Consider the following 27,952-nt stretch of genomic DNA (forward strand, 5'->3'; position numbering starts at 1 on the left):
ACTGGATAAGATGAATACAGTCTTATTAATTGATCTTTGGGTGGTAGCATAGGAAAGATGGAAGACAGTAGGGGAAGGTAAGTAGTTCTGGAGTCATAAGAGTTATATTTACAAAGAAAAGGAATGTTACTTCCAGCAATAGATTTCAGGCTTGTGGGAGTTCCAAGAAGTAGTATGAACTAAAGATATAAGTCAAAAAAAGAGCTTTAGAAAAAGTCATGGGTGATGTTAAGAACTCTGGTATGGTCTTAATGGAAATGAAGTTTAATTTAGTCATCAAATGATGATTAAATGCCTCTTATACTTGATTTAGGAACCAAAGGAAAAAAAGACAAATATGACACAGTTACTATCTAAAGGGCCTTAGCTATACCTGAAAATCTGAAGATGACACTGAGGTGGCATATAGGTCTTTGCACGGCACACCTTATAATGCCTCTCTCAGTGATAAAGTTCCAGCTTAGGTATATATTTGGCTTTGAATTCATGACTGTATTTCTAGTCTTTTCAGTGTGAGCAGGAATGCTTTATGTATGTGGAAAATGTTAGCTATTCTCAACACATTTATGACTGAAGTAATCTAACATAAAAATTGCAACATTGTACAAAAAAAGTTTAGTGTTAAAGAGTGTGGGAAACTGACATTTAAGCATTTTCAAATGTATATCAACTAATCTTCATAGCAATCCTAGGAGGTAAGCATTATTAGTCCCATTTTACAGATAAGAAAAAAAAGAAATTTAGAAAAATTAAGTAAATTTATTTTCTACCATCTGATAAGTGGTAGAACCAAAATTCAAATCCAGGTCTTCTGACTACGGGTATCCTCCCAAAGTAGCAATTGATATACTCAGATCACCAAGTAGAAACCAGGATATTGTATTTGAGTTTGGAGAGACAAGTCAGAAATCATGGATGGTTGAAGGAAATCAAGTTAAACCAGGGAATAAAATCAGTGGCGCTAAATAACCGAGTGCTATGTGGCATTCATGCCAGGAATGCCAGGTTCAATCCATGAGGTGAAACTAATGGGGTAGAAAGTCAAACAAAAATGTAGGGTCCAGTTCAGCCAGCTGTCTGGAGATTTCCCTGGACTCGAGGCCTTTTAACTATCTATTATGGGCTTAACTCTGCCCATCAGTGCAGCATCTTACAGCAGGTGTCTTTAGCCTCCGATGGAGTAAGCCTTTCAGGCTACTCACAGTCCCAAGATGAGAAGCATGAAGTGGGCTTTCACCTCCCTCCTCAGGCTACCTTCCTTGACACACACACACACACACACACACACACACACACACACCCCTTCAGCATCAATTCTCATTTGTTTTTCTTCCCCTAGGTTCACTAAATTTGGGTGGTAGTAAATCTCTCCCCACAGTGTATATGCATGCTATATCAAGAATGACAGAAAAGGGCTTCCCTGGTGGCGCAGTGGTGAAGAATCTGCCTGCCAATGCAGGGGACACGGGTTCGAGCCCTAGTCCGGGAAGATCCCACATGCCGCGGAGCAACTAAGCCCATGCACCACAACTACTGAGCCTGCGCTCTAGAGCCCACGAGCCACAACTACTGAGCTCACATGCTGCAACTACTGAAGCCCGCGTGCCTAGAGCCCGTGCCCCGCAACAAGAGAAGCCACTGCAATGAGAAGCCTACACACCGCAACCAAGAGTAGCCCCCACTCGCCACAACCAGAGAAAGCCCGCGCACAGCAACAAAGGCCCAACGCAGCCAAAAATAAATAAATTAAATAAAATAAATTAAAAAAAAAAAGAATGACAGAAAAAAATAAAACCTAGAGAAGTGTCAAGAATGCAATATTTTTAAGTCCAGAATTGTCTCTAAAGTCCAAATTCTAGTGATGCTATGGAGTTACTGGGTTCTCTCTGACTTGGTCAAATCACCATTATAACATCAAATACGTCTCTCTGTAACACCATTTCAGTTGTAAGTTTTCATATATTTGTGTGACTTTTGATTATGTTCTATATTCCCCATTAGAGTGTAACTCCATTCAGTCAAGGATCCTGGTTGGTTTTGTTATTCATTGTATTCTAAATATGTAGCAGAGCGCTGGGCACTTAATAGTTACACAGTAAGTAATTATTGCGTGTTCCACTGAATGAATTATGTTTTTACATTTTTTTAATGCCTAGTTTTTTCATCTACGAAATGGGATAAATGAAGCCAATCTCAAAGTGTTGATGTAAGAATGTTTTTTAAACGTATAAAATGTAATATCTATGCATATATATATATATATATATATATATATATATACACACGTATATATCAAATGCAGTAGGCACTAGATATATGATAGGTGTTATTATTGTTCAATGATAGGGTCTGTTTCTTAGAAAGGATACATTTCCTCTCAGAGGGCAGGAAAATATTAAAATATTGAGCATACAGGAAATTATTTTTAAAGAAAAGATCTAGGAGAGTGACTGAAAGGATCATGGCATCATGATTTCAAGATGTGCCAAACTCAGTATCAGTTACATGCACATTATCAACCTCATCTAGGCTTTTCACAGATGTGCAAGGTAAATTAAAAAAAAAAAAAAAAGTAAAAAGAGGGAGGAGTAGGAACTGCTAGAAACCAGCGAGAAATGAAAATTTATGTGAACATGCTGCTATAGCAACCTATTGGTTTACTGTATTGCTTGGCACTTAAGGCTCAAAAACAATGTACCATTTATTCCCAGGAACAGACTGAAGAATATCATGCATCACTGTCTTAGCCCCAAGGGGTATCTATCTTTAGCTGTACATTTGAATAAATTAATGTTACTATAATATGTTAGGACATTTTAATGATTTTAGACTTTATTAGCCTATTTAAAATGTATGTCTTACTTATTTTATGAATTTTAATGAAATTAATAATTTTAGATTAGAGACCTTTGGGCTGCCTTACTTGTGACAGATTGATTTGCACAGGGAGGATATTGCCTTTTAACCCTACATCAAATAAACAAAGGCTACAGTGCAGGTGTCAATCTCCCTGACTGCAGTGAGTCCTGTATCCCTGACAACCTGGCCTTTGACTAGATTTCTCCTCTCTGCTTGAACTGCTTTTCTAATATCAATGTGCCCATGATTTTAATGTCAAATTTCATCCCACAATATACCAACACAACCACTTTGCAGAGACCACGTTCACAAAGAAATCCTGGGAAGTCAGAATTGAGCAACGGATACCAGCTTCTCTTCTGTAATCACACATCGGGTTTACAGTGTTCCTCAATCTAAGGGGATGATGCAATTCTACTAATATTCTCTTATCAATTTGAAAGTGTATCAGAATAAGAATGGCTCTACTTTATCAATATGAAAAGGCCACAATGTTTTCTTGCAAGAGAGTGTGTTCCAAACACTATGTTAGATGCTGTGAACATGAGGGTCAACACGGCATCTTTGTGCTTTGACAGAGGTGAGCAAACAGGAGTACATCTGGAGAACTTCCTCTTCTAGGAGAAAACGCTCAGGGTATTTTCTGAGAGAAGGTGACATCTGAATTGAGACTAAAGGCCTAGTGGAAGGCAGCCAGTCAAAGGTAGCCAGGGTCGGGGTATGTGTGGAAGGGGCTTATAAGCAAAGCGGCCAACATATGAAGAGGCTTGAAAGACAGAGATCATGTCACAGTTTGGGAATTAAATATTTCAGGATGGCTAAACCCCTATTGTGAGACAGCAGAATGGCAAGTTTCATAGCCAGAGAGGTCAACAGGCGCTAGAACACAAAGGCCTCCTATGCTATGCTGTGCTGTTAGGACTTGATTCTAGGGACAATCAGAAACCACTGAAGGATTCAAGGACCAAGTAACAAGATCAAATATTTATTTTGGAAATATCGCTATGAACTTTAAGAATACAACCAAAATCCTGTTTGCTGGTGGACTGTGTATCCAGTATTAACACCCGATTTCAGAATGTCCCAAACCAAACTCAGCACTCAGATCTCTTCCAAATCTCTTTTCCTGTGTTCCCAGCCTCAGCTAATAATTCCAAGATAGAAAACTTGGAATTACCTTCAAATTGTCCTTTCCTTGTATTTAATCAGACACTGAAACATACAAATACTACCTTTTCTCTCTCTTGCTTTTAAACTGCACAACCAATACCCTAGTTTAAGCCATATTTTATATCTTTCCCATTCATTCCTCCCAACTGCTTCCAGAAACATTTTGTGAAGATGGGGAGTAGATCATTTTACTATTCTTGCAAAGCCCTCCGATGGCTTCCCAATGCCTATGGAATCCAGCCCAAATGTCTTATTATGACATTTAAGATCCCTCAAGTCTTGCCCTAAGAGACCTTTCTAAATCTACCTTCTATTACACCATATTTCACATCCTGTACCCCAGAGTATAAAAAACTCTCCACACAATGCTCAGATGAATTGACCGCATTCTTTTCTTGCTAATGATTATTCTGCACCCCTTGCGATATTTGGAAATACTATTCATTCTTTGGTGTCCAGCACAAAAGCTACCTTTTCCCTGAAGCACTTGTTAATGCTCTGATTTGAGTTGAATGGACCCTGGCTGTGTACTTTCAAGGACTTAGGATTCCCCTTAGGGTTTTCTTAGTACTTATTTCATTTTGGTGATTTTTGTAGATGCTCCCATTTGTTTCAGATATTTACCCTTTATCATCTTGGCCTCGGATGACCAAGTCATCACAGGGGTGATGGAGTTGTATTGATAAGACTTTGGTTGTAAGAAGGAGTGAAATATCATCAGGATGAAATTAATAAACTAATAAACAAACAAGCAAATACATAATAATGAGATAACATTAGAAATGCAAGTTCTTTCAACACAGGAACTTATTTCCTTTTCAAATTTTGCAAATTATCTCACAGATAAGTGCCCAATGAGAAGAAGTAAAATCTCAGGTCATCAGGGAAGATCATTTTTAAGATGGGGTGGCAATGAGGTTATTTCTAGTACCATTCTAAATCAAAATATGTAACTGCTACTCTTATAATAACAGCCTTGCAAATGAGAGGATGAAAGGGGTGATGGCCAGGGGGGTGTGCGTGTGCATGTTCGTGTGCGTGTGTGTGTGTGTGTGTGTGTAGAGAATTATAATTCTAGTCTCTCCCTAATAATCAAAATTGTGGTATAAAATCTAGAAGAGGGATATCTTGACACAAGAGTCAGAAAATTAGGGGTTTTAAAATTTTTTTAAATTATTTATTTATTTATTTATTTTTGAATTTTTGAATTTTATTTTATTTATTTTTTATACAGTTATCTATTTTATACATATGTTAGGGTTTTTTTTTTTTAATCACTTTATTGAGGTATAATTGATGTATATGAAGTTGTACATATTTTATATATACAACTCAATGAGTTTGGGAATTAGTATACACCTGTGAAACCATCAATATCAAGACCATAAACATATCCATCACCTCCCAAGTTTTCCTTGAAATTAGATTTTACTTCCCATTCTGTACGTCCCTTCAACAAATTATTTTACCTTTATGAGATAGCATTTTTCTCAGGCATAATCTAGTTAGAATTTTGCAAGAAATGGGTAAGTTAGTATATTAAGTTACATAATATGTGTTGTAACACTGCAAAGTCAGCATATAGGGTAAAAGTTGCATGTCATTAAAACTGCCCTTGACAATTCCGTAAACTTCCTTACTTTAAACTAACGTACTTTACAAGCGTCTCCAAAATGGAGGGCAAGTACTTCAAGGTGGGTACAAAGTGATCTGTTGGAGTATGAGAAAAAAATAATAAAATGTCCATTTATGTTGCATTTGTATCTCATCTTTTAGATTTTATCTGTTGTCGGTCATTTAATGTAAGCAATACACCAGTTCAGACATGCATATACATAATTTACAAATAAGTATGCATATATTGTTAGTTTTGCTAAGTTTCAAATTTTACTCATAGGGATATATGTTCCAAAAATGTTGTGGACCACTGCTTTACATCATTCTCCATGGTTGGGCACTGGATGAAATAGTTGCTTTTTGTTTTAGAACCATGTTATATTAGATACCCATTTTCCACCTGAGAATCTCACTTAGAATGGAGAGATACACTATCAGAGGCAAATGGGAATGAAGCATGATTGAAGTTGTAGCAAGGAATATGTCTCCTATTGTACATCTTTAGAGTAGCAAGTCCATGTCATTTAAATTGTTACTATTATGTATTTATCTCTTTCTCTTTTTCTCTCTTATGTAGCACCCAAAGCTTGAAGAGTTGACTCTACTGTAAGTGAAATGTAAAAACACGCACATTTGGCTAAACTACCATATATAAAAATGCTTTGAAAATCATAACGGGTTATACAAATGTGACGTATTCATAACTGTGACACACATAAATTAAATGAAAAAACAGCAAAGAAAAAGGATCTTTGAAGATACAGAGAAATATTTTAACTCATTTTTCTGGTCCCCTTGAAAATAAAAGAAGGAAAGAAGACCCTCCCTCTTACATGCATTCATCAAAGTGAATAACTCAGATGAAATTTATGGCCCATCTAGATGATCCAGTAGTAAATAATCTAGAATAGGAAAAAGGAGAGGAAAGGTCACTCCACTTCATTATGATTTCTCAAGTTCACCTTACCTCTGTAAAGCCAACAGTAAAAAATCATCATTCCCTAAAATGAAAACCTAACCTGATTGAAAAAGGTCATCATACTTCTGTGTAATGTGAACCTGGCATACTCTACCTGGTTGATTTTAGGCATTCTTCTGTCCATTCAGTGATACCTGTATACATTTTGTGACATGTGCATGCATGTTTTATGCACATAGATAATAAATCCTTTACAACAGGCAATAAGGTAATGCTCATCATATTTCCTCTGAAGCAGTGGTGTAGACTGAACCATTAACAGGATTCTGAAGTGAGAAGTGTGCTGCCATGTTATTTGTTGTAAAGAATGACAAAAATTCATAGACTAAATTTGAAATTCATTCTTAAAAAGTCAAAATATTATAAGTTCTCATCATACAATATAAAATATTCAATTTTTAGATACATGTTTGTTTTTTAACTGATATATTGATCATTTTAATGTTTTACAACATATTTGTTTTTCACTTATGGACGAAATTTGTATTTACCTATTTGTAACATTTGTATCCTTATCTTAAATTATAACAGAGAATTAAGAAAGAAACCCTGTTGTGATTAAAGAGTTCTAAAAAGACATTGCTACAATCGTCCATTTGCCTAAAAATAGGCAAAGTGAATAAAGTATGTAGTATTTTATAAGACTGGAGCAGTTAAACTCATCATAAAAAATAAGAAGGCATGTCTTTCTAGGTTGCAGGCTTGGATTTGAGGAAAGCTAAAAAAAATAGGAGGGAATTCAACTAAGTAAGCAAATAATAAAATTCTGATCTAAGACAAGATGGTAATACCATCTCCACAAAGTGATACAAAACCTATGTTTTTGCAATACCAATTTAAACGTTAGTCCATTAAAATTTAGTTTATGTTTTTGGTCTTAATCCTAAGTGAATGTACTGTTCTCAAGCTATAGATGAACTTAATTTCATGTTATCAAAGACATTATTTACTGAGCCTATTCTGAAGTGTCCTTTCACTGCATATAAGGAGTGTATTTCTTTTTATCAATCTTCTCTGTTATTAAGAAAATAAGTTTAAATTTTTGGCTCTCCGTGCAATTGAACTCTGAACTTTTGTTTTCCCAATACTTAAAATGTTTTTATATAGAGAGTAAAATTTAGCCTATTAGAATTGTCCCTGCCAGGTATGCTGAAAGAGACTATAGTGTTAAAAAATGACCATTTCATACAAAGGGATATCTTAATAACAAGTATATAACTTTAGTCTTTCTCATGATGCTTACCCAAACAGTGCAACAGACTAAAGGTCAAATGGCTAATATTTCTAATATATAAACAATTACATCATCCATGAGGGAGACAATGTGACAGCCATCTTTGAAGATGGCATCTGATGATTCTCACCTCTTGATATTTATGTTCCCCTATTACCTCTCCCTTTTTGAATAGGGTCACCTTTTATAACCAATAATATATTGTAGAAAAGATAGAGATTTCTGAGACTAGATCATGAACAGCTTCTATGGTATTCTCTTGAATCACTAGTTCTGGGGAAAGTCAACTGTCTTGTCATGAAGACGTCTAGCAGCCCTATTTATAGGACTGTATGGTGATTAACAGAGGCCTTCAGTCAATAACAGGCACCAACTTGTGGGACATGTGAGCGAGCTACCTCAGAAGCTGATCCTCCAGCCCTAGTCAAGCCTTCAGAGGATCAGCGCCAGGTGACATTTGACAGGAACTAAGTGAAAGACCCTGAGCCATATCCCGCTAACTGCTCCTGGATTCCTGACCCGCAGACACTGAGATAACAAAAGCTTACTATTTTAAGCTGCTAAATTTTGGGTTGATTTGTACTTCGCAATAGATAACTAACAATGGCAATGTATACAAGGGAAAGAACATGGGCTGAGAGGTTGACAAATCTAAAATGTGTCCCGACAGCATCTTTTAAGTGAGTGCTCTTAGACAGGTTAAGTCTCTTATGTTTCAGTTTTGTCATCAGTAAATTGAGGATAATAAATCATACCTCACAGAGGTCTGAAGAATAAATGAGATAGAATTTAAAGGTCCTGGAAAGTGATTTATCCTCAGTAACGTTTCTTTCTTTTCTTTAAATTGTGCTTCATTTTGCAGGTTTTTTTTTTTTTTTTAAAGGCTCTCAAGCATATTATTCCCAGCACACAGAAACGGATTGTACAGGATGTGGAAGAACTATAGGCAGAGATAAGATTAGAGATCATCAGGTACTTCCTCTTGTTTATTTGTTTGTGTTTATTTGTTTATATTTATTTGAATGAAGATCTGGCTTTGAAGATCTTGATTTAAGCGAGATGAGTTTTTATAAACATCCCCTTAAGTATAAGTGAAGAGAGTAAGTTATTTCTGAATATTTTTTGTAAACCTCAAGTATAAAAGATCTCTAGGAAATAAAACTCAAGATCTTCTAAAAACTATGCTCTGCTCCGACAGTCTCTGTCAGCCTCATGCTCCTGGTAATGACCTTGAGGTCAAGAAAACAACTTGAAAACATGCTGTATCTGTTTCGTTTCTGTCTGGTTACCTTGACTCCATTATTTCTGTGTCTTTGATGAAACCAATTGGGAAAGTATAAGTGAGTGTTCGTATGTGCAATCTTTTATTTTGCTAACTTATAAATTACCTGCAATGCCTTTACCCTGGCATTTAACATTGATATTTCAAATTATTTTTGATAGACTCTGAGGTCCCATGAACAATACTGGGTGCCATAGTATAAGGGTTAAATCCACAGACTCTGCATGAATATTTGCAAGACTTCCTGGGCTCAAATCCCAGCTCTGTCACTAACTATAGACTTGTGCAAATTACTTAAAAACACCGTGCTTTGGTTTCTCTTCAGCAAAAGGTGAGTAGTATCTATCTTCTAGGTTTGTTGTGAAAATAAAATGGGTTAATGTTAAATAGCAGGTGCTCATTACATAGTTTTTCATTTTGATGAAATAAATATTTTAAATGGCCTGGGCCCTGAAAAGATAGCATGGTAGATGCTCTTAGTGAGTGTAACAACAATCATTCAGCACGCAGAATTTTTCTCTCTCTTACTCCCTGCATATACTCAAATTTGCTTTTCTATAATTTTAAGAGGAATTTATATATTCTAGTGGTATTTGAGAATTTGAATATTTCCTCAAATATAACTCTAACAAATGATAAATGTATACTTCATTCTGAAGTGAAAATATGTTTGCCCTTGATAAGTGCATCTGATTTTCATAGTGGCTAGATTTTCTCGTGTGTGAGTGTATTGGGGAGGGGCACTGATTGGGGGGAATCTATCTACCGTTTTTAGCAGTGGTTCTAAAGTCCTTTGAAAATCTAATAAAAGCTATAGTCCATCTCCCCACTTGGAAAAAAAAAAATCACTGAAGCTATGACTGTGGACACCAAATGGCTCTTTGCTATCTTTGCTACAGGCCAAGAAACTGGGCTGAGGATCGCTGTAGCCTGTTTTGACAATGGTCACTGAATTTAGGAAAGGGGAAGAGAGAGATATAGCAAAAAAAATTATTAGAAACAAAATGGACTTTAGCAAAGGAGTTCTCACTTGTGCTGCTAACAATAGTACTGCTTGTTAGCCTTTAAGAAAGGTGTGACACAGTTTCAAAAGTGACTTTGAGAGATATGTAAAATAATTTAAGTCATTTTTTAAAACTGTGCTTTGCGGAGAACCAGGGATGGGGAGGAGGGGCTGCAAGGACGTCCTAATGGAAGGGAGGGCTCTGAGCAGGTGGAACTGAGGCTCCATTCACCCTTACTTTCACAGATATTACTTATTGGGCTTCCAGAAAAGATTGCATTTGAACAAAGGGTTTCATAATTTTCAAAGGACTGAGAACCACTCTCCCAGATGTCTATCTCTAAAGATCATCACAAACTGAAGACTTCCCAGCCTGGATTATCAGAATCTGAGGCAGGTTATATTGCCAGATATGTAATCCTGTAGCATGGGACAAGGGTGACCACAGACCAGTTTATCTAATTCTAGGTATATAAAAATATAGGGGCTTCCAGGAAGGCGCAAAGATTTAGAATTAGTCAAAGCATTAATTAATTAGCAAAAAGAAGTAGTAACTGAGCAGCCCAAATTGTAGAAGAGGTTGCATATAAAACAACTGTGAAAATTTTTAGGTAAAATCACTGTCAGTTATCCAAAACAAATGAGGTAGTTATGGGGATGTCTTTTATTGTTAAGGCTGATGTTGAAAGAGAATATCTTCCATAAATCCTCTTTTGATTACAGTTTAAGAAACAAAATACCTGCTTATGTCACATCCATTCTCATCCATTATGGCAACGTCTAAGTTCTTATGTGATTTCACCTGTTTTCTGTTCAGACGTTTAGCCATAATTAGTTATGAGCCATGACACTAATAAATAAACCCCATACATATATGTTGAATAGTATGGGATTGCCAACATTTAGCCTTTTTGACTGAAATATGGAAAGTTCATATGGTCCAACCTAACATTTTCTTGACTACATCCCTTCCCTAGTTTTGAAGCAAAAAAAATATATATTATAGATAATACCCTCCCCTCTGCATTACATCTACCATTTTACCCAGGGGGGCCTATTCTTCTTTGATGGCTTGATAAGAGCAGGTAAAGAGATCTGAATGAGCCCACTGGTTGAAAGTAAAGAGAAAGTCATCAAGTCCTGTCTTCTCTTGTTCAACAGCTCTTGCTAAGGCTTTCTGAAGCTCCTCAAGCTGCTCTGAAGTTAGAGTAGTCCTAAAATCCCCTTGGTTAGTCCTTCAGCCATGTATTTTACCCCTCTACAGTCCCTTTAGTGATAGAATACTTAAGATGCCACATTCTATAAAACAAAATGTTAAAATGACTTGTGGGAGAGGGAAGCAGGTGAAAGGGTTGAGGATTATCAAGGAAGCCAGGCAGAGTCCGCAGCTCCGATTGCTTTTGGAGTGCTCTCATGGAAGCTGTGCCCAAGTCCTTTAAGAGCTGGTTTATTTCCCAAGTAAACATGGTTGCCAGCAAGAGCAATGGTGTGCTGGCTCAGAAGGGAGGGAAAGAAATGAAATGCATCAGTGATGGGGGATTTGAAGGCATTTCTGAGATCATATAAACCAAAGTGGACATTTCTTCTGGATGCTATCAGCTACTCATCCCCCCCCCCCACGTGGGCCTCTTCAGTTTGCCTGCCCGAGAGAAGGTTGCTGAGAATCATTCAAGCCAGTTAAAGAAACCGCTTAAAGTAAATATCTGAAACACAAACACATTAGCTCAAAGTGCTTGAAACAGAGTAATAATCACAAGGTCCTTACTTCTTCTCTCCTTTGTACCATTCAAAGGTCGGAGGCGGCACACCTGCACCTTCGCATCTTATCAATCCGCTGCGTCCCGGGGCCACAGTGCCAGATTTAATTTCCTGAATCGTAGGAGCAACTGAAAAAGAAACAAAGAAAGAAAGAAACTGCGGGTAAGTTAAAATAATCTTCAACCAAAATATAGAGCACACATATTTTTATTCCTTCTATATTCAAAGTAATCTTATGCCTGATAGGCCAATGCATCACATTTTCAGTGTTTTATGCTTCTCTTACAAAACTAGTCATTTTCAGCTTCATTTTTCAAGTTGGACAATAGATGAATGTTCCCAGGGAGTGCAGAGTAAATGCAATACATTTTGGCCTTGCTTCCTATTGGAAAATGGCATTGTTGATGGGAACATTTCATCTGTACTCCAGTCAAACTACACTCCAATAATAGCTCTTATTCACTGAGTGATGGCTGGGAGCAAGTCATGGGGTTTGGTGCTTTATGTTCATGATTTCCTTACAGAATACTCTAGGCGAGATGGCACTATCCCAATTTTACAAATGTGAGAACTGAAACTCAGAGAGGTTAAATAATTTGTCTAAGGTCACACAGCTACTTAGCTTCAGAGTTTGGATTTGACGTCAGACATGTTGACTCAAAGTCTGAGTTCTTTCCACATTCTGTGTTTTTCCCTACTCCCTATGCTTTAGCACATTAGTGATTTTTTTAAATGTGGTTCCTTCTACATAGAATGCTATTCTTCACCATTTCCACAGATTCAAGACCCAACTTTAGGGGTCACCATCTCTATACTCTTCCCTGTTACTCTGGCTGGAAATACCTTTCCCTTTTGAGTAGTTTATCTAAATCTCTCATACGACACACTTTCTATCTTGTATTGTAATTATTTATGGGTATGCCAGGCGTCTTTGTCGCTGCCTAAAGGCAGGGTAAATATCTGATTCATCTCTGCATATTCAGAGGTCAAAGCACAGTGCCTGGCACAAAATAATGCTTAAAAAGCTTCATTATAGCATAGCCACTTCTTTTATTCATCAAATAGTTATTGAGCCCTTGATACATACCAGGCCTTTCTCAAGGCACAAGCAGTTAAACTCCTTGACATGATAAAGCTTACATTCTAGACAGGGGTGGGGGGGGGATGGGGAGACAGACTATCAGCAGTAAATAAAATAAATAAGTAATTTAAATAAAATGTTAGAAGAAATATTGTAAAAAAAAAAAGCATTAGAGCAAGGTAAGAGGAATTAGAGCAAGGAATGGGTTGCAATTTTATAAAAGCTAATCTGAGTAGGACTCATTGACAGGGAAAGATTTAAGCAAAGATGATGTAGATAAGCGAGTTTGCTATGTGAGTATCTGGAGAAAGAGCCTTACTGGTAGAGGAAACAGCTTGCAGTAAGGCCCTGAGGCTGAAGCAAGCCTGGTTCAGTTGAGAAATAGCAAGGAGATCAGTGTGACTGAAGCAAAGAGAAAGAAGGGAGAGTAGCAGGAGACGGAGTGTGATGGTTTATTTTGTGTCAACTTGATTGGGTCACAGAGCATCCAGATATTTGCTAAACATTATTTCTGGGTGTGACTGTGAGGGTATTTCTAATGTGATTAGAATTTGAATCAGTGAATTCAGCAGCATATTGCGCTTCCCATGTTGGGTGCACATCATACAGTCAATTGAAGGCCTGAATAGAGAAGGCAGAGGAAAGGGGACTGTCCCTTCTCTACCTGACTGCTTGAGCTAAGGTATCAGTCTTCTGCTCTCAAACTGAGATTTACACAATTGGCTCCCCTGGTTCTCAGGCCTTTGGACTTGGACCGAACTACACCACTGACTTTCCTGGGTCTCTAGCTTGCAGACAGTAGTTTGTGGGACTTCTCAGCCAGCTAAGAAGTGAACCATTTCCTCATAATATAATCTCTCTCTCTCTGCCTCCGTCTCTCTCTGTCTTTGTCTCTCTCTCTATATATACATCATATATATATATATCACATATGTATGTATGTATATGTGTGTATAGGTATGTGTGTGTATATAGATACACACATATATTATGGGTTTTGTTTGTCTGCAGAACCCTGAATAATATATGGAACCAAAGGAGGAAAGATCAGATAGGACTTTGAGGGCCATTTTAAGGACTTGGCTTCTACTCTGAGTGAAATGGTGAACCACTACAGAGGAGGGATATAATCTGACTTTTGTTTTAAAAGTATCACATCACTCAGGCTGCCGTGTTGAGAAATGACCACTGCGAGGCCAGGATGAAAGCTGTTGCAGTAAGAAGACAAGTGATGTTGGGAGCTCATACCGGGGTGGTGGCACTTGAGGCGGTGGAAAGTGACCAGCTTTGGGGTCTGTTGTGAAGTTGGAACCAACATGATTTCTGGACAGACTTTTTTTTAAAAGAGGGTGATTTCACTTGACTTAAATAGAAAGTTAGAAATACCAATTGACTGAGATGGGTTAGACTGTAGGTAGATGAGTTTTGGAGGGAAACATTAGGAGTTGTATGCATGTGTCATTTTTTTTAATAGGCTATTTTTAGAGCCGTTTTAAGTTCACACAAAACTGAGTGGAAGATGCAAAGATTTCCCATATACTCCTTGCCCTACACATGGATAGCCTCTCCATTGTCAATATCTCCTACCAGAGTGGTACATTTGTTACAAGTGGTGAACCTGCACTGACACATTATTATGACTTAAAGTCATAGTTTACATTAGGGTTCACTCTTGCTGCTGTACATTCTATGGGTTTGGACAAAAGCATAATGACACATACCCATCATCACGATACCATACGAAGTATTTTCACCACTCTTAAAATCCTCCTATTCCTAAATTTTCCTATATCTGCCTATTCATTTTTTACTACCTCATCACCCTCAGCAGCCACTGATTTTTTAATTTTCTCCATAGTTTTGCTTTTTCCAGAATGTTAAATAGTTGGGGTCATATAGCATGTAGCCTTTTCAGCTTGGCTTCTTCACTTAGTAATATGCATTTAAGGTTCCTCTACGTCTTTCCGTGGCTTGATAGCTCGTTTCTTTTTAGCACTGAGTGATATTCCATTGTCTGTATGTACCACAGTTTATCCATCCACCTGCTGAAGAACTTCTTGGTTGCTTCCAAGCATTGGCAATCATACGTAAAGCCACTGTAAACATCTATTTTTTGTGTGGAACTAAGTTTTCAACTCTTTTGGGTAAATACCAAGAAGTGCAATTGCTGGATTGTATGGTAAGAGTATGTTTAGTTTTGTAAGAAACTGGCAAACAATCTTCCCGCCAGCAACGTATGGGAGTTCCTGTTGCTCCGTGTCCTCACTAGCATTGGGGGTTGTCAGCGTTCCAGATTTTGGTCATTCTAATAGGTATGTAGTGGTATCTCATTGTTTTAATTTGCATTTCACTGATGATATGATGTGAAGTGTCTTTTCATATGCTTATTTACCATCTGTATATCTTCGGTGAGGTCGTTGGTCCATTTTTAATTGGGTTGTTTGTATTGTTTTTATTGTGTTTTAAGGGTTCTTTGTATATTTTAGATAACAGTCCTTTATCAGATGTGTATTTTGCAAATATTTTCTCTCAGTCTGTGGCTTGTCTTTTTATTTTCTTGATATTGTGTTTCACAGAGTCAGAATTTCTCATTTTAACGAGGTCCAACTTATCAACTATTTCTTCCATGAATTGTGCCTTTGGTATTGTATCTAAAAAGTCATCACCAATCCCAAGGTCATCTAGATTTTCTCCTATGCTATCTTCTAGTTTTATATGCATGTCATTTTCCATAAATGTTTTCTTTCCTACCAGTTTACATTTAACATAGTACATATTTCAAATAACACTATGGGAAACAGTTCAATACAACAGGAACCTAGAAGGTGCAAATACTAATTCATTCAGACAAAAGATCTGAGTAAGTGTGCACTTTGGATTTATTTTAAGTTTCTTTAGAAAGCAATAAAAAAGTACAGAGTTTAATAATTTTTCAATATGCAGTGAATGTGAAAACTGTAAACACTCTTACAACAGAATATTGCCTTTCATTTTAAAAATACCTGAGCAGAGTAATCATTTTCTGTTAAGGGTGATACTTCACTTTGAAATTATACCACCTCTATTTCTCTGTGAGATTTTTATTCTTAATAGTAAAGTTTCAATTAGAAAAAAACTTGCAAAGAAATATTTTTTAAAAAGTGCTTGCTAATAACTTGGTGAAAAATAATAAAAAATGATTACCAGAGAAGTTTGAATAAGAAAATGTTATGAGATAATACACATACACACATTTATAAATACACAAATACAAACACATGCATATTCTCTAACACAATATAAGGAACCATTTGATAAATTTTAACTTTCTTTGTTAAGCAAAGATTCACATCCCCCCCTTATAAGGCAATAAAATTACAAAAGATATTTATAAATGAAAACCCACTTTTGTCAATTATTATGATACTATTTTGCTTGTGAAAAGTATAAGTAAGATTGTATTTTTACTCTTGTTCTCACAGGCTTTCATCTCTTTCTCTCTGTCACACTAAGAGGCCATAATCTTTTATGATATCCAACTATTATTGAAAATGAAATAACATATGCAACAGGAGATCCATCACAAGCTTCTACTGATAACCTGGTTAGTTTAATTACTCCTTGTTTGTCAAGGGGTCCATGACTCATTACAAACAAAACCATGAAATCCGGAACATTGCCTGAAAACCCAGGCATAATGAACCGAAATAAAAATCTAATTTGTCATTAAAAGGCTATTATGCAGTACAGTGTGCATATGGCTCAGCACTAGGTAACCATACAAGTTAAAGGGGCATGATCGTGTTGTCTAGGGGGTTCACAGGCTGCTGTGAAGGACACTGAAAACGGAGAGATACTAAAATGACATATGGAAGCCTAGATAAAGAACGAAACAGGAATTAACACTTGTGAATAAGAAAAAGGCCTAAGAGCATTTTATGTGTTAGCGAATTAAAGGGCTATGGGGTGTAAGTAATAAATATGGAGAGGGGAGTCTTAAGTAGATTTCATTTTGAGGCTAAAATTATAAACTTGAACTTGAAAGCTGTACTGATTTTTCTTGGGGACATGAATGAACCCTTATGCTATTATTCTGCCTCTTTTGAAAATGACTGTTCAAGAGGCAGAGGATTCATCCACTTATTTATTCTTCATTCCTTCATCAATTCAACAAGTATTTTTACTGGGGACTACATTAATGAAAAAGTAACATTCCTGGCCTCACAGGGCTAATATTCTTGACTTTGTATGTGTGTGTGCATGTACATGAATATGCAAACAGAAAATACATAAATACACAGTACAAGAGCCATATGAACTAAGATGGAAACTGAGCAGGGTAAAAGAAAAAGGAATGCAAAGTGGGTTATTTTATATGGTGAAGTTCCAGAGCTCCTTATTGATAAGGCAATATTTGAGCAGAGAATTAAATGATATGAGGAAAGGAATCATGTGGTTATTTGTAGGAAACTATTAAAAAAAGGGGAAACAGAAAAGTCAAAGACCCTGAGTTGAGACCACTGAGGTAGAAACATGCTCAACAAGTTTAAGGAGCAGCAAAATGGTCAACATGACTTGAGCAGGTGAGAGGAAGAATCCAGAAGAGAAGGTTGGGTGGGTAGCTGGAACTCAGATTCAGAGGGTCTGGTAGCCCATGGTAAAGCCTTTGAATTTTATTTTAAGAGGATGAGGTTTTGGAGATTTTGAGCAGAGGTGGGACATGGTTTGATTAACATTTTATGCAGATTTTTTGGCCAATGTGTGGAACATGTTCTGCATAGAGGCAGAAGAGGAAACAGGCAGAACAGCTAGGAAGCTGTTGTAGTAATCTTTAGGATGATGAGAAAATCATTGGCCAATCCACAGAAAAGGCACAAATTGAGAGAAAATTTAATTAAATAGATCACTGGTCACATTGGACCTGAGTCAACTCATTTTAGTTAACTGGCAGTGAGAAGACATTTTTCCAAGTGAAATGGTGAAATTCCAAGTTTACACCATTCTGAACCATATTACTTTGTATAAATAAAGGAGTTCTATGGCCACTGAAATGTCTAATTAAACCCAATAGGTTTCTTTTCTAGAGCACATCCTAGAGACTGTGATGTCCATATATGCCTTATGAATCTCTTATAGTATGGAGCTTTTCCAAATTTATGAGACCACAGAATTACAGAAAATTTTATATTGGAGTTCCTGTGGGCCTAATAATTCTTGGGACATATTCTGGATATGTTGGACAGTTAGAAAAATAGATGTCTAATGTCTATTCCACATCCTATGTTATGTGATACATGACTTTTCAAGTCAACAGTCATCACTGGTTCAACAGACTTCTGTGTGCTTATGAGCTATAATAGACTAATGAGTTTTACGTGATGAAATTATTTGCATCAGAAGGATAGGGTCATTTGTTTGCTAGAAATATATACCTCATAACAATTATGACTAATTAAATCTCCAACAGTGAATTTTATGTATGCTTGGTTAAGTTGTACCAAACACTCATTTTTCACTGGAATGTTCCATGTTTTAGGAAATCATATTGGGCCCTTCCTAGAAAAGACAATCAAATGGTAAAACCTGAGTGGTTGCTCGCAGGGCTTATTTCTTTCACCTTCACCATCACCCTCCATTTCTCTGTGAATTTTGGTCCTGGCCCAGAAGTGAGAGTAGGAGTGTAAATATATGCATGTATAGGCATTTTTATTTCTGGAACTGTTTTTCCTTCCATGGAGATAGTTTTTTTGTTCTACTCAGATGTAACTGCTTTTAATTACACCAAAGCAGCAAAGAAGGTGATTACTTGGCCCCTCAAATTCATAAGTACAAAGGCATCCTTTGGAATAGACTGATTTATGTGCAATGCTGAAATTTAGGCATCCCGCCCTTTTATCAAATTGTATATGGTTGTGAGCTGAAACAATTGCACAGTGAAAAAAAATCAATTTCAGATGAATGTTATTGGACAGATGTGGGGAATGGCAAAGAACAGATGTTGGGGAAGGTCAACAGTGAAAGGGTCAAGAAGGGATATTTAACACCTGTGTGATTAGATGCTCATAAAAAAACGAGTATTCCCTTTCCATTTACTCAGTGGGATTATTTCCTTTTACTGTTTAGCCAGTCATTTCAGGATGAAGATAATTAAACGTGCTTCATTCAAAACTCCAGGCTCTGCAGGTGCAAGCAACAGATCCTCTGCATTTGGCACCCAACAAGCCTAATCCAGATTCAAGTTTTCTTAGTTACATGACAATAGCCACAAAGACCTTCTTCCTCTCTTGCCATCCTCAATGGGAGCTTTGGTTTTGTACAAAGTCTTATTATCAAAAAAGTGAGGGAATCGGAGAATTGCTTTAATAGCTTTAGTGAAGTGAAGTAGCTTCAGTGAAACTTTAGAACTTCAAAGGCAAAAGAATTTGATCACCACCCTGCCACCTCAAAATAATGGACAATGATAAAGGTGCCATGTTAAATAATTACAACAATAAAGAAGAGTGAGGAATAATAATGAGAAGTGAATCATGAAGAAATCCATCCTAGAGAAGCTACATAGGAGAACGCTGTGGTAAGTAAGCATGTTGACCTTGGTCTAGATTCTGAAACTTGTGAGCTACATTAAGGCAACCTTGGTCAAATGCAGTTTTTGAAAAAAAAAAAAATTAAGGTTTCCAGTACCTACCAGAGAACACATAATGTAAGACATGCCTGCTCAACACACTACTGTTACAGGTGAGGATGATGATAGTTGAAAAATTTCTTCCTTGAAGACAGGTTGCAACTCAGGGTGAGAAATATATGAAAATCTTTCCAAGGTTGTCATAGATCTCACAGAAATGGATCACACGGTCAATAAAACCTTTCTATGAAGCACATATGTCCTTATCTTATGGACTAATTTGATTTTAAAGAAAACTAAGAACTAAGAGAAAATTAAAAAAAATTATCTAGTTAGTTTTTTGTTTTTTTTTTAATCAAACTACTGTAGTATAGTTAAATCATAGTCTTCATGACATAAAGGACTTTCACATTGATTACACCTCTGGTCAGCTTTCACAGGGAGTGAAAATAATCCAGCTTGTAAAGTACTTCCTGCTTCCCCAAGACCTTAAACATTTACACAGTGGCAACACAGTGTAGTAAAAAGGCCCCGCTTTGCAGTCAAGAAAAAGTGGTTCTAACATTTATCATCTGAGTTACTTAACGCTTTTAAACTCCAGTTTTTGCGTCTGTAAAGTAAATAGTGCCTACTTCATAGGATTGCTATACAGACAACGTAAAACACTTCTTGGAAAGTGCTTACCTTAGTGTTTTGCACTGAGCAGTCAATAAAATCTTTGGCTATTATTAAACAGAATTATTACAAGTGAATAGGGTATTACAGCTATGTTCCCTTTAAGAGCATAGAATCATGATAAGATCCAGATAGAAAAGGAAACTAAGTTTTTTTTTTGTTTTTTAATTTTTTTTTTGAGTCATTGTCTTCGTGCTGCAAGCATGTGATTAATTTAATTCAAAGCTAGACTAGTATATCACTTTTTACTCTCCCAGAATTCCATCATTATCCTGCTTTTTTACTGTAGTTAACCAAGAAAAATTTACTTTGTAGTGCATTTGTGGCAGACCTTGTCTTATGTCTCATTGACCAAGAAGTAAGAGGCTTGGGTTCAACAATGTGATAGAATATCAAAAGTGTATGGAACACATAGGTGTCCCTTCTAGAAAGATGTGTAACTGTGGAGGTATGTCATGTGTTAGGGCATATACAAAATCAATGTACTAATTCAGTTAAGCATATGATGAGGTCATTTTCTCTTTCAAAAGAATGACAATGATAAGAATTTTGCATGTAAACTAAACTTCAATATTCAATATTCATTATGACAGTGTACTAAACTGTGATCTCTAATTCCCTTATGTTTACACAGGTGTGTAAAAGTAAAATATTTTGTAAAAAAAATTCAGAGCTAAGATCTATAACTGCGTATTAAGTCCGAATTTAGGGGCACTGGTGAAGGTCCTAGCACTGGTCCCCTAAACCCTCAAAGAAAAATCTGTGCATTGTTTAAAATTACAACATAAGGGATTCTTTTCCTAAACTCATGGTTTAACGCTATTATAATATTTAATCCTTTCAAGGGAGTTGAATATACCTAAGCTTTTATTAGTCAAAAATATTGTGGTGTGAATGATCTTATATTGTGTTATGAGTGTACATCTGTGAGAAGCCGTTTAAGGATGGATAGTTATGTTATTTGTGACTCATGAAGAAGTAGATGAAAGAACAGGAGAGAAAGGGTTATATAATGAGAAGTTTGTTTGTGATTAGGCAGAATTCATTCATATCATGCTTTTGGCAAGGGTCGGCACTACTGAAATTACAGCCTGAAGTAGCTGTCCCCTTGTAGTCAGCAATGCTCACTCCAGTGATGCATCCACTGTAAAATATGTCTGAGATTTATTGGGCCACCAGCTGTATCAATAGGAATTAAATGGTTCACTGTTTTCCTAGCTGTTCACCAGACTTTCCTTCTTTAGGCTTCATTCATGATTTGCTCTCTTCTCTGTTGTCAGTCATGCTGAATTATAGCTGTATGTGATTGATTTGGATACACTGAACAAGTTTGCAAGAACTGTGAAGTTGGGATTCTCCAAAGGCATCTTTTTTCCCAGCACATATGATCCTGTAACAAAAGTTGTCCATCGTACAGACCTTCAAATTCTTAAATATTTGAATGCATTCTTCTCATATTGAAGCTGTTATAAATTTCCTGATATAAAAATTATTTTTTAGTGACTCCTCACCCCCCTCCAAAAACACAGATTAGAAGAATTCAGATGCTTTCTATAGATTACCTGTAAAATATGAAAATATCCTTAGGACTATTTTTCTCATGGGGAAAATTTTCTAGTTGTATTAATCAGTTAAAATATGTTTAAGCCTCAATTATGTTTATTGTCATGCTTTAAGTCATGGTACATTTTTAAAGCTTAATATTGATCTCTCAGAATGTGAATAAACTAGACTTATATATAAATTTAAGATTTTTGCAGTTAATCAGTGTAGAATAAATGATAGCAATAAAGATTTAATCTGTAGTAGATGGGGATAGCATTGGTAGAATCTTTCCTTAGGCTAATTTTTAATCTGTTCATGTTTCCCTCTGGTCTCAGGACCAGCTTCCTCCAAAGACCTACTGGTAAATCTGAAGGCACCAAGGACTCTTGGGATGGTATAACTTCTGACCTCTGCAGAATAATCACTGGATCAGATTTCTTAGTTGACTGAATGGTTTATTATTTCTTCTTGTTTCTGTGGCCTTCAATAATCTTAAAATAGCACATTTTAAAAGTTGATTAAAATTCAGTTATTAAAATTGTTTAATTCTGAGAAATGAATAATTCATACTGCTAATATATTCTAAAGAATTACTTTCCAAACACACTGTCTTGGAGGGAAAGAAAAGAAAGCCTTTGAGTAGCTAGAAAAAAAAGGGTGGAAACTGAAGAAAAAATAAGATTTATATTACAGAAATCTAATTGTAAACTACCCATTTCTCCCTGCCCACTGCCCTCAAATGTATGAAGGAGAATGTTGGAAGTCTAGCAAGACTATAGGAAATATGTTAAGTGAATGACGTTCTCCAAAACTATAGGCACAGATTCTCTAGTAAGAAGATGAACATTAAACTGAACCACTTTTACCTCTCCATTTATTTCGAGTTGTCAATCAGCTGTGTGCTCAGACCTACAACCTGGAGGTTTTCCTGTTATACTACTTCTACATGGTTCAAAGAGTAAAGCCACAGAGGTCATGACTGTGAAACAGATGTGCTTTATCCATAGACTTGCCATGGACTTATGAACAAGGAGAAAAACAACCTAGCAGGAAGTGATACTAGTTGTAGAATTGAGAGGTAGTTTTTCTTCCTATTTGAAAAACACAATATTGGACACTTCTATTTATAGAGAATGAAAGCTAAATCAGAGCAAACACAGTAAGTAGTAACTAAGACCAAAAGAATACGAAGACATAAAGTGGGAGAGACATTTTGCCTACAAATAGTGTATCTTAAAGAAATTTAAAGATGTGGGAAGGAGGGGTGGTAGAAAAAATGTAATTTTCAGAAACAGTAGTATGGGTTTATTTGGGACTAAGAATGTTTTACAAGGGAAAAAAAATGTCATCCTTCTTGAAATGATTAAATAAAACGTGGTTTGAGAAAACTCTGCCTAACAGCAAAAGCAATTTGACAACTGATGGATTTGTCAAGAAAGGAGAAGTCTGACTAACAAATAAGAAATTCCATGTCAGCAACAGCAGCACATGAATAAATTATTAAAAATGTTTAGGCTCTTTCCTCTTCTGCTCAGAAATAAAAAAATATATATATGCAGCTGATACCCTCCTTATAATCTCAATCTTACTTAGTGCCCTTTAAATCGAAATCACTAGATTCCTCTCTATTTACTGCTCTCATCCTGCAAAGCTTATCTGTGCATTTGATGAACAGTTGGTATTACCAGTTTATCAGTGTCATTACAAAATATTTCAAAGTCTTGAGGGACTCAATAATATTGTAGGTTCTACCTTTAAAATGCATCTTATCACTCCTCAACACCCCATAACTCTCATGCTGGTGCAAGCTAACACTACTTCCTGCTTAGAATATTGCAAGTCTCCTAACCCTTGCTCTCTCCACACGCCATTCTCAATATAGCTTATGTTTTTTCATCCCTTTATACTTAGTTAGATGAATATATATGTATATAAAATGCATAATATATATTAATAATAAATAATAAATACATGTTGAATATACTTATTATATATAAATATATTATATTTATTTATATATGTAATTAAATTTAATATATTCCTTATTTAGATATGGTTTGGAACAAAGCATCTGAAATTAAATAGTTAACTTTAGCATTTCATTTGTATGTATAATATAATATCACATGTAGTACTATATAACTCAGCATTAAAATACTATGTACCTGGGAAGCAGAGTTCTAGAAAAAATGCAAGCAGTATTCGTCTATGGCTTCCACCAATATATGGTGCCTCAGAAAGCAATCACAGATAACCTTTAGGCTTACGCCATGTTTCAGTCAGCTATTGCCACAATAATACTGTGTAACAAATCACCACCTCATTTTGGTGACATATAACAATCAACATCTATTTCTCACTTATGTGTCTACTCTGTCATAACATCCATTAGTCAAAGCAGTCACATGGTCAAGCCCGTCATCAATGGGACTGGAAAACAGTATTCTATCTACATTTAGAGGGGGTTGGGAGTCAACATTGCCAAGGAACAATCTAGACTCTTACTCGTAAGTAGAATTTTCTTTTCTTTTTTTTTTTGGCCACACCACACGGCTTGTGGCATCTTAGTTCCCCAACCAGGGATCAAACCTGGGCCCTCAGCAGTGAAAGCATGGAGTCTTAACCACTGGACTGCCAGGGAATTCCCAAGAATTTTCCAAAGCCATTTGGGCTCAAAGTCTTGTCCATACTTAAGCCAAAGAGAGTTATATATGTCTGCCTTGAAAAGGAAAGTTTTTTATCTTCTGCTAAGGAAATGGAGTATCTGAAATGAATTATGGATTTCAGAGTAAGCTAATGTGAGGAATATCTGACTGAAGATATACCATAGAGAACAGAGCTGCCATGGAAACCAAAAGAATAGCAAGTGCTATGCAAACCAAGTACTGTGGAAAGCTAGCATGTCAGGAAGATGTTGTTAGAGCACCCCGGAAAGGCTGATGAGGACTCACCTTAGGAAGACTCCCCGCTTCTTCAGCCACTACAAATGAAATGCATTTGAAAATTGGGAGATTTTTCCATGTTCCTGTATCATCTACTGACAATATTTATTCTTGAGTTATTGTCTGTTCTCTTAATCCTTTATTTACTCAGTGCTATTGGTCAAGAATAGATTAAAACAACTCTTGCCTTAGAGAAGCTCAGGGCTCTAGTAGAATTAAAAACTGGCCAACGATGTGTCATAATCTTCTGTGTTTCTTTAACGCCTAGCCCAGTATGAGGGGCATAGTGAACACTTAAATGTTCATTGAATAAATGAATGTGATGAATGATAATTTCTATAAAATATTATAATTCTATGACTTGCTATAATTAATCCTCCAAGTTTTTCAGCTCAATACAGTTAATTCCAATGAGTTAGATTCAATGTTGTGTTTATTACGTTCATGTAATATATAATTGATACTTAAGTACATCTGTATTGTATTGGTAAATATTGACATCATTGCCATTTGTAAATAATGTATATTTCTTAAAGAATTTTTTAATAAAGAAATTTTATTGAGCAGCATATGGAAATAACAAAATTTTGGGCATAATTCACCTAAAATGTAATCTAAAGCTAAAAATTTCTTTGAAAAAGTTATACGTTTTAGAAATAAAGGGCTGTATGTTGGCCAAATAAATGGATATGCTTGCTAAGGAAATGAGTATTTATTTTGACTAGAAATCTTTGTTGTTAGTTGATCTGAAATATATTTATGAGTCCAAACAATTTATTTACTTTGTGTATAAATTGCAGGATATGATTATAAACTAGAAAGGTGATCTGTATATACTGGGCATATTAGAAGCAGTTTATCTGTTTGTGTATAAAAGAAGCAGGATGAATGGTTCCAGAACAATGTTAGAAAAAATGTGTCCTGCTTCTGTTATCATTTTGGTTAAATGCTCAGTTTAGGATTTCTGCCTGAATCTGATTTCACCATTTTTTTTAAAAAGTGGAAATTCATAGTAGGAGGTGAGTATGACTATAATGTAAAAAGTGTAAAGACTGGTCAAGACATTGCTCCCTGTTGGGTCAATTATCTTCAGGCTCTTTCCAGTGTGTTCCACTGTGTGCCCCATGAAATAATGGTCCATTATGGTTTTATGTTCTTCTTACTGAAGTAATCCTATGAGGTGGTCTAATAGCATCAAATAACTATTTCAATGTGGTTTTGTGCATGTGTGTGCATGTGTGTATTAGCTCTGTTTCTTCCAAATCGAAATAAACCTGTATTTGGTAACTAAACCAAATGTTTCCAGGGCATTTTAAATGCATAATTCATAAAAACCAAAAATGGTAAAACAATGTACAGACTCTACTGGCATTCATTTAGCTATAGAAAATATGCAAAACACTAGGTAGAACAGGTTTTGTTTTTTACATTTTAATGAGCTTTGGGATTTTCATGCATATTAGTTATGTTGCCCTAATTACTCATTATAATTCTAATGTGCATTTTATATTTAATTACAATGCTTATAAAGATTTGGTATGGACAGTAAATTATTATAACTAGCATGTGCATAACGATTATGAACTGAATTTATTAACTTTTATACCAGGATTCTGTGTTAGTAACTTTCAGTTTCACCTTGGTGATTAACCACATTGTCTGATTAAACAAATATTTGTGTGGAATTAATTGTAAATGTCAAAACCAGTGTCAACTTTTTTGCTTTTTGCCAATTTTCATCAAATTTTATTTTTAGTTTCCTTAGCTTATTTAATTACTAGACAAGCTCATTTCAAAATATTAAAGTGTTATTAATTTTCTTAATTATTTAAAAGACTGTAAACTTGTTAACACATTTCAACAGGGAGCCCAATGTCAGATGATTAGAAGTTTTCTGCTAGGGTAGGTAAAGCTAAATGGTTTTCCAAGATATCAGCTAATTTATATCCTAAACACAAAGGTATGCGATTTAAAAAAATTCTTATATCTTATTAGCATTAAGAATAGTTGGCTTCTATCAACAAGAATTTCTCTTCCCATTTGGCACAGTGCATTTCCACAAGTCTTAAATGTTAAGTTTTGGCCAAATAATTGATAATTAGAATGATAAAAATTTTTTCTTGTAAAATTCACATTCACTTATGGAGGAAAAAAAGTAACCAGAACCTAAATGTGAATTAGACAATAACTTTGTCAGATGAGGTCTATACTTTTTGACTCCAGATAGGGTGATTTCTGACCCAGGTAATATTTATCTTCAGTGAAAAAAAGGAGGGTATAAAAGACAAAGATTATATAAGATTTAGCAAGGAGGTTTTTATCTGAGAATTTCCTAAATATAAATATCTATATAGTATAGCATTAAGGATTCAATTCAGATCTTAGCTTATGGATAGTTACTAGTTATGGGATGGTAGGCAAATATGGTAACATTTAAAATTTTAATTCCTGCCTATGTAATACAGGGATGATACAATCTACCTCAACAAGTCTTTTTTGTGGCAATTCAATGAGATGTTGTATATAAAGAATGAGTATGTCTTCTTTGGAGAAATGTCTATTTAGGTCTTCAGCCCATTTTTGGATTGGGTTATTTGTTTCTTTGATATTGAGCTGTATGAGTGCTTGTATATTTTGGAGATTAATCCTTTGTCAGCTGCTTCATTTGCAAATGTTTTCTCCCATTCTGAGGGTTGTCTTTTCATCTTGTTTATGGTTTCCTTTGCTGTTCAAAAGCTTTTAGGTTTCATTAGCTCCCATTTGTTTATTTTTGTTTTTATTTCCATTATTCTGGGAGGTGGGTCAAAAAGGATCTTGCTGTGATTTATGTCATAGAGTGTTCTGCCTATGTTTTCCTCTAAGAGTTTTATAGTGTCTGGCCTTACACTTAGGTCTTTAATCCATTTTGAGTTTATTTTTGTGTATGGTGTTAGGAAGTGTTCCAATTTCATTCTTTTACATGTAGCTGTCCAGTTTTCCCAGCACCACTTATTGAAGAGGCTCTCTTTTCTCCATTGTAGGCTCTTGACTCCTTTGTCATAAATTAGGTGACCATAGGTGCGTGGGTTTATCTCTGGGCTTTCTATCCTGTACTATTGATCTATATTTCTGTTTTCGTGCTACTGCCATACTGTCTTGATGACTGTAGCTTTGTAGTATAGTCTGAAGTCAGGGAGCCTGATTCCTCCAACTCCGTTTTTCTTTCT

The 27,952-nt window shown here is 35.8% G+C and overlaps 1 protein-coding gene across 1 annotated transcript in view; it reads right to left on the bottom strand.

The window, feature by feature from the left end:
• NEGR1 (neuronal growth regulator 1) overlaps window positions 1-27,952 on the bottom strand; it is a 901,553-nt gene that overhangs the window by 179,257 nt on the left and 694,344 nt on the right. Inside the window, exon 5 of the mRNA XM_036834093.1 lies at window positions 11,910-12,030. Coding sequence (XP_036689988.1) covers window positions 11,910-12,030 — 121 coding nt within the window. The remainder of the gene's footprint in view (window positions 1-11,909; window positions 12,031-27,952) is intronic.

Source organism: Balaenoptera musculus, chromosome 1 (assembly GCF_009873245.2).
Source record: "Balaenoptera musculus isolate JJ_BM4_2016_0621 chromosome 1, mBalMus1.pri.v3, whole genome shotgun sequence".
Lineage (NCBI taxonomy): Eukaryota > Metazoa > Chordata > Mammalia > Artiodactyla > Balaenopteridae > Balaenoptera > Balaenoptera musculus.